Source organism: Macrobrachium nipponense, chromosome 30 (genome assembly GCF_015104395.2).
Source record: "Macrobrachium nipponense isolate FS-2020 chromosome 30, ASM1510439v2, whole genome shotgun sequence".
NCBI classification, from domain to species: Eukaryota; Metazoa; Arthropoda; class Malacostraca; order Decapoda; family Palaemonidae; genus Macrobrachium; species Macrobrachium nipponense.
In genome coordinates, this window is record NC_087218.1 from 56910661 (window position 1) to 56922211 (window position 11551).

The 11551-nt window shown below is 39.2% G+C and overlaps 1 protein-coding gene across 1 annotated transcript in view; it reads left to right on the forward strand.

Moving 5' to 3' along the window:
• The window catches only part of LOC135202552 (ionotropic receptor 21a-like), a 96886-nt gene that overhangs the window by 56485 nt on the left and 28850 nt on the right, over positions 1–11551 (forward strand). The window contains exons 2-3 of the mRNA XM_064232033.1: positions 2189–2223; positions 2400–5312. Of these exons, the coding sequence (XP_064088103.1) occupies positions 2411–4705 (2295 nt within the window). The 5' untranslated portion in view covers positions 2189–2223; positions 2400–2410 and the 3' untranslated portion in view covers positions 4706–5312. The remainder of the gene's footprint in view (positions 1–2188; positions 2224–2399; positions 5313–11551) is intronic.

Sequence of the window (11551 nt, forward strand, 5' to 3'; positions counted from 1 at the left end):
TGCAGTATTGATCAAAATTATCGTTATTTTCTGAGAGCATATAAACATTAATTATTAGGATTTTAGAGTTCCTTACTGTCACTTGAAGCCCCAGCAATCTGTCACTCCAGAATGTCATCATATATATCATATAGTCTAACAATTTGTGCCACAGGAAAGAAAGGCCCCCTTTTGGGCGACCAGCTATGATTTGATCTGTAACTTGCATTGATGAGGCTGAGAAGGCTCAAGGTCATTTGGCCAAAAGAGCATTTCTTGCAATGCAATGATGTGCCTTTGAAGTTTTTGCAGAACATGTTTAGGAGAGGAATGTTCTGCTTGAGACCAAAAATATTCCGAGAGATTATATTTAATGCGGGGGGTTAGCCAGGGGTGTGGGCAGTCACTCGCCATGGGAGGTTGGCTGCCACTTGCAGTGGAAGTGACCCTCTTGGGGTGTCAGTAAGTTCCCCGGGTGTTGGGGGGAGGGGGGGTTGGGGGAGTTGTTGGTCCCGGAATATTGAGGTGTTGAAACAAGCAGGTAATCCTGTAAGCCACTTTATGTTTACTTTTGCATGGGAGTTCAAGAGAGATTAGGGAGTCAGAGCTCGTAAGAAACTTGACTCTCTCCACTATGGAATCTAGCGTCACCGATGAACGCAGATTGTGAATTACTAAGTGACATCTCTTCTCAGGTTTTGGGCGAGGTGAAACACAAATGTTAGGCTCCGGTCCAGCGGTCAAGTGAGGGGTTCTTCTCTTCTTTCTGCTTGTTTGTGTCTGTCAGCCACCAGACCCCTCATGCTCACTCTCATCCACATCCACGATGGGGGCGTGTGGGGGGTGGGGGAGATAGGGTTGGGAGATTCACGACGGCTGGTGAACGTCAGTGAAGGTCTATCTTCCACCGGAGGCACTGGGGAGGGAGAGGAGGTTGGGAGTCCAACAGTCCCCTCCCCTCAGAACGGTCTATAGGTGATGGGGGCACTTCGACCAAGGGAGAGAGGCCAATTGACACCTGGGTAGGTATGGCCATCTCAGCTTCGTGTTACACCCACACATCTCCCGTGTTGCTGGGAGGCAAGGAAATAATGGATGCCGCATTCAAAGGAGTCTGGTGGCTTGCTGTACGATTGTCTAATGATTCCTGCACTCCTTTGATTGCATCCCAGATCCCTGTGAGATTGTTATTTGTTTCCAGAGTTTTAAGACTGTCTAGGGATTCCTGTAATCCTTTAATCATGTCCCAGATTCTTGAGAATTTATCATTTATTTCCTCAATTTTTTCTGAGTTTTTCCAAATATATCTGAGAGGGATTTTGCTGTATGGAAGGCATTTTCTTCCATGTGGCACACCACAGGTAGGCTTAGGTCAGCAGGCCCCTTTGGAGGCAGATTGTAAGGGTCATTGGCGTAGATTTCCACCAAGCAGGTCCTTAGCCACTCAGAGATATAAGATATTTTCTTGTGGGAGGACAGGTTTTTCATGGATCGCTCCTTGAAAATATTTTTCTGGTATTAGATCTTTACATTTCGTATATTCAACGTTATTTCCTCATCGGAGAAGACATCACTGACAGATTGTATAGCAGACTTGATGCTGGAACGGTTGAATTGATACAGTATAAAATAGAGACAATTGTTCGCGAGTACGGAACTTGTGTGTGGGGCACAGGCATCATTAAGTGCCAGGGTCACTGGCGCAATGGTTGGAGGTTGGCCAGATGACATTTTTGTGGTGAAGAGAGTGCCAAGCACTAGCACATATACTGCGCTCTTTTACCCATTTCCCAAGACCAATAGGTCTCGAGAAGCTGTAATTTTGAAAGATTTCGAGGGCACTGATTGGAGCAGAATGTGTATAAATATATCTGCAATTACACAACTTACACGTTTACACACCAGGTATTACATGGATACACTATTAACACATTGCTTACTTTAAGAGGTATAGTTTAAGGGCAAAAAACCCTTCTTTTTTGTAGAGAAACATAAGAGAGACCTCCAACACGTCCACCCCACACACCCGGAAGATAAAAAAAATGAAGCAACAAAGGAAGAACATTAACAACTTTTCTATTGAGGAATGACTGAAGTAATGATTGTGTATCTTGGTCTTCTACAATGAAGTTTTAGATGTGCATAATTTGCTCATTTATTATCTAAGCATTGCGATGTAATCAAAATTTCCTTTTCTTTTTATTTACAGATACTGCAGCCTTCAGCATTATGTTCAAGAATGAGGTAATATGGTTTGTAGCAATAAAAAGTTGTCAAGAAGAAAGTAGGGTACAGCTGATGAATACTAATCACATATATGACTATTCTTATGTTGCAGTTTAATATAATAATTACAATGTATTTCAAGAAATGGTTATTTCATAAAAATTTGTCAATGTTTCTTTTCTTTAATCTGCCAGGAGGACCAGGAATGGTAATGCTTCAAATACGACTCTCCGTTATTCTACTGCTTTTCATGGCAGCACTATCATACAGTGCCAAAAACAACCGAAAGCCACTGGACGATGATCCACCTAGGCCAACAGATGTCCGTAGGTTGATAGGCTCAGGTCGCAGACGTAGAGCTCTGAAGGATGGCCCACCATATGACCAGCTGTACATAACGAATCCTAGTCCTTACATATTAGCAGAGGTTTTGAAGGACCTTGGTGGAGGACACGGAGGTTTGTGCCATGTCCTTGTGTATTATGACCCAAAAGCAGCATCACAAGATGATCTTGCTACCCTACAGAAAATGTTAGATTCACCTGCAATCCTTATAGACGTTTCAAAATTGAAATTTTCTTTGATCACAAAATCGCAGCGTGATGTTCCCTTACTAGATTTACTGTCCAATCGACCAGATCAGCGATGTCGTTTACTATTGGCATGGTCCTCTCCAAATTACCAGCGAGGACTACTTCTCATCCTAAGAGCTGAGCAGGGTATCTTAGGTCACAAAGACACAGTCATTCTTCCTGTTGAAGATCATCGTCTTGATCGCTTCTTACCCCAGCTCAAGCGTAGAGTTCTTATAAAAAAACGAGGGTCTAGAGCAGGCCGTGATCGCCGTGAGTTGTTGAATTCTAGGTATTTGGTTGAGGGAGTGTGTGAAGCATGTACAAAGTATACTTTGCAGCAGTTGGGGGAATGGAGCCAACCAACTGGTTGGATATGGGGTGGATCAAGCGTAAATAAAATGGGGTTATCAGGAGCTAGTGTGACAGTATCATATACTCCATCAGTACCCAATGTTTTTGTTTTAGAAAATCAAAACAATGACTCACTTGTACTTGAAGGAGTTGAAATGCGCTTATTAGATTATGCTGCACAGGCTCTCAACTTCTCCTATCGCTTAGTTGTTCCTGAAGATGGTGAATGGGGTAGGCCTCTGAATGGTACCTGGACAGGAAAGGTTGGAGAGGTAATAAAAGGAAATGCTGATATTGCAATTGGTGGCATTGTGTATACAAGGGAGCGTGCTGAAGTAATTGAATATTCAATCCTGTTCCACAATGAACTATGGGGCATTGTTTGTCCACTTTCTGTTCGGCTACCTGTCTGGCCTTACATCATGTTCCCATTCAGAACTGAATCTGCACCAACTGTATTCAAGTTTCTTGTTATTTTCCACGTAATGGCCTTTTTAATAGTATCTTTAATGGGCATTCAAGAAGAGACATACCCTCAACATCCACTTTCAGAGTCTATATATATAACTGTAAAAACGGGTATCGCACTTTACTTAAGGCTAATGGCTTGCCTCTACTTTTGGAATCTTTTTTTCTGTCTCATGAAACCAAAATATGAAGAACCCATAACCAACTCAATAGCATTGCTCCAAAGTGGGAAACACTGGGGGATTGTTAGTGGGACAACAGTAACAAGGGTATTATCTACATCTTTAAGCCCGGGCCATTCTGAATTGGCAGCAAATGCCAAACCCTTAGATTCAATTGGTGAAGGTTTCCAGCAGTTAAGAAGTGATGGCCTTTGTCTTGTTGGAGTACCTAAGAGATATGCACAAGCTACTATTGCTACAAGACATACAACTGAATGTGGTGAACCTGGTTTGCAAATAAGCGACGAGGACCTGAACTCGGTACTTGGTGGATGGATATTTCCCTATGGTTCGCCCCTAAAAGATCCAGTCAACTCTATCATCAGTCGTTTACAAGGGTTTGGGTTTATAGAACACTGGCGGAAGGAATTACATCTAATGCTGCTAACAAAAGGGCCTCGAGACTTGCCTTGTCTTAACCCACCTTTAAGTGCACTTACTGTCATGGATCTTCGCCTTGCCTTTTTGATTCTTCTTATAGGATGGAGTACTGCCTTCCTTGTTCATATTGCTGAGCATGTAATGTTTTATATGTATAATCCAATGAGGCAGATTAATATCATCAGACGTTCGGATGTCCAAAACAATGTTAGACAAAATACAAATATAGATAGTGCAGTGAACCATAACACAATAACACCACGCTCTATTAATTACAGGGGTAATATAAGTAATATTAATAAAAAGGTACCTCATGATGCAAGGAAAACAGATGAAATTGTATCATCCAAGGATGACTCCCCAAGGCACACATACAAAATACACCATTGGCTTAAAAATGTTCTAACTCCAACAGAGAAATTAGATATCACTAAGAAAGAAATACAGTTCAGAAGACAACTGAACACTATTCTGAAAGATATGTGGGGAATCACCCCCAAATGACATCAAGCCCCAGAGACGAAGGATGCATGGTCTTCGCCTCTGGGGCAAAAGCGGTCAAAAGCCAATATGAAACGGCCCTTTCCCCCACCAGATTTAAAAGCTAATATGAAGTGTACACAACCTATTCCAGAGTTAAAGGTTGAATTAATAGACGTAAAACAAAAAGCAGGTCAAACAGGGCTAGAGAGCCCAGAGCTTACAGAGTTTGGGGTACGTCCACCATTTAAACCAAAAAATGTAAGACAAGAAGAGGGTGAAAATCCATGGACTGTGTTCACTATACTTTCTTCAAGAATTCCAAGACGGCCAAATGAAGATCTTATACAGCACAAGAAAAGTCAGTCCCTTAAGATACGTTGTTCTCCTAAACAGCGCATCTCCAGAACGCTTTCATCACCTGCCCAACATACCAAAGCCCCTGTTATCCTTAGAAGTGTCGTTAATCCTCCAAACATTCCTACTTCAAAAGAAGATGAGAAAATGGTAGAAGCAACCAAACATCACCCTGATCTGTCTCCTAGAGCTCTGGTATATGTTACAGATTCCTCCTCAGAAAATGAGGATGATTGTGTGATGAGCGACATCGACGATGAAAACATATAAAAAGGTATTTTTCTTAGAGAGTTTTTCTGTACACTTTTTTATTGTCATTAGCACATTATATTGGTTTTACCTGCATTTTCAATAAGCAACAAAAATTAATAATCTACCAGTGATCTTGCAGAACTGATCATGATGATTACAGTAGTCTAAACAACTTACACAATTCAATTCAGAGTAACAGGGTTGCAAATAGTACTTGAATGCTCTGAAATAAGTTAATTAACGTTTGTCCTCCTTTTCTGAATAATCTATGCAACATTCTATAACTTTTTTATATTTTTCCATATTTTCATTCATTTCACTTCGGGCATTGTTTTTTTTTTTAATGGGAAAATGCTAGTAATAACTTTTAAAGGATTTAAAACTGCCTTTAATCCTGTGGTAGTAACTGTCTTTTTCTTATAGTTTCATTTTTTTATGCTACTTAGAATGTTATCCATGCATCACCTATTCTAAGGTGCTAGTGCTAAACATGGCAGAAGCTCCATGAGACGCTATGTTTAGTACTAGCCCTCTGGGAATCAAATAATTTATATAAGGATAAATAAGAATACAAAAAAAGATGTTAACTGACAATGCCATCATAGTTCATTATCCCCTCTTGGTTGTTTAGGCTATCACGCCTGCTTATCTCATGAAAACTTCAGAAAATTACTCATACAATGCACTGTGACTACCACTCCACACCACTGCTTTCTTTTTCTCCCTTCTTATATGTAATATAACATTACATATATACCCATTTCTATGTTGTGTGGTTGACAAATTGTATTAATTAATGATATCTTCGTGCGACCATCTACTTACAGTTACCAAACGGTGTTTAGTATTAGCACCTCAGAGTAGGTGACAAGTAGATAACAGTCCAAAGTAGCACGCATTGTTTCTATGGTTCCTGGTTTCTTTTCATTTCAACATGAGTTGAAGAAGCAAGTGAGGGTGTATACTAATTTTCTGGACCACAATACTTCATTTTAGTAAATATCTTTCAGCCTATATTTTAGTATTTTAGGTAACATGGAGTTCGACATCTAACTTTCTATCACTAAAATCTAGCAAAGCATCACATAACATGTTTGAATAGTTCCAAGAAACTCTGACATAACAGCATTATTATTAAGTTCAATGACCTACCTTTCCCCATTTAGGAATGATTTATTTTCATATTTTCTTTTTTCCTAAGCACTTTTCCCTTAAAACTAACATAATTTCTAACTTGCAAAGAATACTACCTCTGAATGTTTCTAGAGCCAAACTTGGAATAAGGGAGAAGAAGGGGAAAGAGTAAATATGTAAAAGATGAGAAGAAATAAATTCCAAAGAAAAAAACTGGTGAAGTGGGAATGTGCACTAGCTGACACTTGAAGACGTAGGTGACTTTAGATCATATACAGCAGAACCACGGTTTTCGTACATAATCTGTTCCAGAACCTCCGCCAAGCCCGAAACATACGAAAACCGAAACAATAATTCCCTTAAGGAATAACGTAAATACAATTAATGCATTCCAGACCCCCAAAAATATTTAGAAATATATATATTTTATAGGGAATAAACACAGTTTTACATACAGAAAACAATGAGAAATAAATATAAATGAATAATGAACATTTAACATCATTCTTACGTTTATGGAAGACTCTTGTTAGGGCATGGAAGACGGAGAGGAGGGGAGAGGAAAGACGAGAGGTAATTATTTGGAAGGGGAATCCCCCTCCAAAAGGACTTCAGCTTGAAGAACATATCTGGGGTTGCTTCTCTACGTTTTCAGTGGTATCTGGGGTTACTTCCCTACTTCGTTTTTACTGACAATAGGAACTGCTCGAGAGTCACTGGATCCCTATCTCACAGCAAAACTGTCCAGGGACATTTGTTCCTGACGTCTCTTTAAAATCTGCCTAAAGTGATCAAATGCATTGTCATTAAACGTGTTAGAGACAAGGATTGCAATGTCTTTGTTAGGACAAAACTTCTCAACAATATTTCTATCATCACTCCACTTGGCAAACATTTCTTTAATCACTAAAGTAGGTAGAGTATCCCCTCTCTCTTCCTCCTCCTCCTCTTTGGATCCCTTATCTGCCGCCTGTTCCTGTTCCTGCTGAAAGTCTCGTAGCTCCTCAGTGGTTAGCTAGCTCTCCCTGATGGCCGTCCACTAACTCTTCCACATCCTCGCCACTCCCATCCAAGCCCATGGACTTCCCCAGAGACACAATGGATTCCACAACAGGCATAAGATTGTCAGGGGCAGCCTCAAATCCTGCCAAATCCTTCTTGAGGTAACACTCTGGCCACAATTTTCTCCAAGCAGAGTTCATTGTGCTGCAGGTTACTCCCCGCCAAGCCTTATCTATAAGATTTATGCAATTAAAGATATTGAAATGTTCCCTCCAGAACTCTCTTAGGATCAATTCATACAATTGAAATGATCTTTCCAGAACTCTTTTGGGAACAATTCAGTGTCTGAGGTCACTTCAAAACACCTTTGGAACAATGCCTTTGTGTAAAGTTTCTTGAAGCTCAAGATGATTTGCTGGTCCATGGGCTGGATGAGAATAGTGGTATTAGGGGCAATAAATTCACAGTGATGAATTTAAATTCATCCAACAACTGGTCTTCCAAGCCAGGAGGAAGCGTAGAAACATTGTCCATTACCAGGAGGCACTTGAGGGGCAACTGATTATCATGGAGGCATTTTTTTTTACCATAGGGCCAAACACTTCCTTAACCCACTCAATGAAAATTTGCCTGGTGACCCATGCCTTTTTGTTTGCCCTCCACATCGTAGGCAATTTATTCTTAATAACATAGTTTTTCTTAAACACTCGGGGAGTTTCAGAGTGATACTTCAGTAGGGGCTTACACTTTGAAATCCCGACTGAGGTTTCCACAGAACAAGAGAGTTAGCATGTCCTTCATAGGCTTTTGCCCTGGCATGAACTTTCCTCCTGCGTGATGTAGGTCCTTTGGCATTATGATGTCATGTGAATTGATATTTGAATTCTTACAGTTACACTTTGGAAAGGAAAAAATCAAGAGACTAATATTTTGTTGAGCTTCCTCATACTTCTCTGCCCTAGATTCAGCTGTTGACTGTGTGGGCCTGGGGTAGACCTTGCAGCTGAAACCCTTTGGTCATGAGCTGGCAAGTATCTGCCTGTCTGGTCCTTCATATATATACGTAGACAATGATAAACAGCCATAAATACAAAAAGATGGGTTTTGCAGTTCACGCACGGAAATTTATCTACTATTTCTAAGGGATGCAATACAAGTAGCTTTAAAAGTTCTCGTGCTCATTCAAGTATTTTTGTATTATTGGATTTAGCAACACTTACGACTACTGTAGGAAGAAAAAAATTCGCTTCCTATCCACGGTACTTGAAACATCAGTCTTTGCAAGATGAATACTGTATTGTTCATTGACCTATGACAATGAGTCATGCTGAACACGAGCACAGCAATACTTCTTTGTAGTTCTGACCATCATCAATAAGCAACATGAAGTAAAAAATAACCACAAAGAAAGACTTCACTGGCATCAGTTAGAGCTTGACAAATTAGCGACTACCAAAAACCTACGTAGTCTTTGCTGCCTATTTTTTTTAATGCGCTGGTCCTTTTTGTCAACGCTACTTACTATCCTGTTCCTTTCCTCAGTAAAAGTCGATATCCGATGTTGGGTTGAATTTTCCTGTTTATTTCAGTGTGATGTTCAAACTCCTTTGAAAATCCCTGTAGGTTGCAACATGACTCAAAGCTACGAAAGTGAATACCTCACAGAGGGATAACTTACTCCACATTATCATAAATACCCATTGGCGTGGCGAATGGCTGGTTTCACTAAAAATGTAAGACATCACAGTCCTTCAGTGAATGACTGATTTCCTAAAATATTCTGGCGTTGCAACAACAATGGACGATGACTCTGGGTCAAAAAAAAATCTTTAAACTCCTCTCACACGAATTAATGATACCTCGCCTTGTCATCAGTAATATCTTACATGTTATGTGTTGTTATGGCAATACGAACATTCTTCTCCGCGGTTGAGAACAAGTAGAAACTTTGGTGTTCTCTGCTCCATCAACTATAGAGAAATAGCCCAGCATCCCTTTTTCCTTTCAACCCTTTATTGTATGAAATAACAGCATCCTACCACAAGACTAACAATGTACTCTGATAAAAAGCAACGTGAAGTTATTTAGAATATAGTATACCCTGCAACGGCATCTCTTAAGTGTTTAGAATATTCATTGCTTTTTTTAATTCGGTGATGCCCAATGCGATCAAGACCAAATATGAGAGAATGTTGAATAATTGATCACATTCGTTGAAATGTCAGCTGTTCTTTAACGTTCCTTTTTATATGCGGACGTTCGTCTTAGAGCAAATAGCATTACGTATTATATCTACAGTATTTTAAAACGGTTTTGAAATGTCAGTGGAATATGAACCCTATTCATGTATATGGAAATATTCTGGTTTGTTAACGTAACTCATCACTGGCGCTGTTCTTCGCAAGGAATATTGTTGTAAAGTTTTAAATTCACATTATGAGGGAGGCATATCTGAAATAGCATTCGTGTCAAGAAATCCACTTAATAACTTGATAACTTGAATGAAAAATAGCAAACAGACGAAAATGTTTGTCTCTCAGTTTAATAGGAAGGAGACTAACAAGGCGTGATCCGCCCTCCATATTACTTGAGATGTTGCATAATTTTGCCCCCTCACGCATGAGTTGTAGACGTTATACTCCAAATTTTTAACTAAAATTAAAACGTGCTAAAGTCTATGGACAAATAGAATGTTGTTTCACCAACGAAAATTAAAATAAATACCCTGTTTTATTAGAAATAATCGCTCTGTACTCTTTAACATGCACGTTATTTATTTTTTACATTTTCATTCTAATAAATAAATCATAAAGGTCCTATCGTAAAATTCCTGTATCTTTAACTCCATGCAAAACACCTATTCAGACCTTTTTAGGCTCTTCCATAGACCTTTCCTATGCCCCCAATAAGAACAGCAACAACAAAGTAGTTTGTAGGCTTGTTCCCCGAGAGAGTGATGACGGATGACATTATTTCATAATTTATCTTAATATTTCTTAGGAAGATACAATGAAGTGTTTGACATCAGTTATCAACTTCGCGATAACTGACAAAAATTTATTTACAGAGATAGAACGACAGAACTAACTAAAATGGATAAATTTCAAGTAAATCCAGGAGATGTAAGATATAACACTTTGAGACTCGTTCTTTATTTTATATAATTTAGGCTGTTAAGCCAAGCACTGACACACTCTCAACCATTCAGTGCTAAAGACAGTAACAAGGAGTGATCCAAACTCTAGCTTACTCAAGACGCAGGCAAGATTTTCCCCTCATCCATAATTGGTAAACATTACACTCCTAACTTAATGTGAAGTGGTCTTCGAAATTAAAACTCATACTTACTACTACTCATACTAACAACAAGGATCAAATAGAAAGGACACAAGTTAACACATTCATTCATTCTCAGTTATAAGTGAAAGCACAAAATAATTGAGGAGAAACAAAGCCTCTAAATTAAGTACAACAAACAAATTTAATTGTGCTAAAATCTATGGTCAAAAGACCATTGTTTCACCAACGAAAATTAAAACATAAACATGCTATATTTCATTAGCAATAATTTTTCTGTGCTGCCTAACATGCACATTATTTATTTTTACATTTTCATTTTAATAAATAAATCATAAATAACCTATCCTAATATTTTTGTAGCTTTAGCTCAACGCGAAACACCTTTTTTAAGACCTTTTTAGGCTTTTCCATAGGGCTTTCCTAACCCCCCAACAAGAACAACATCAGCAACAACAGCAAGGTAGTTTGTGCGTTTACTCCCCATTTAAGCAAAATGAGGGACTTGGAGTGGTTAGACAGCAAGATAAGGAGAACTAGAAAATAAATTAGATTAAGTATTGCACAAGGCTGTCAAGGTGGAACTGGGAAAACTTCACGCTTCCACTCATAATGAATAGTTGGACAGCTAAACAGAAGAAAGAAAACGGGAATAGAGGTAAAATAGAGAGAGAGTGCAGTTAGGGTCCGAAGGGACTCTGCAAACATGCGTGAGGTGCACGGACGGCATGACCTCCCTAGGTGATCAATTTTTGGCTCAAATTTGTTTCCATTTATAATTATATAACAAAGCTCAATGTATTTTAGTGCCAGAAGCATCGGGGACTC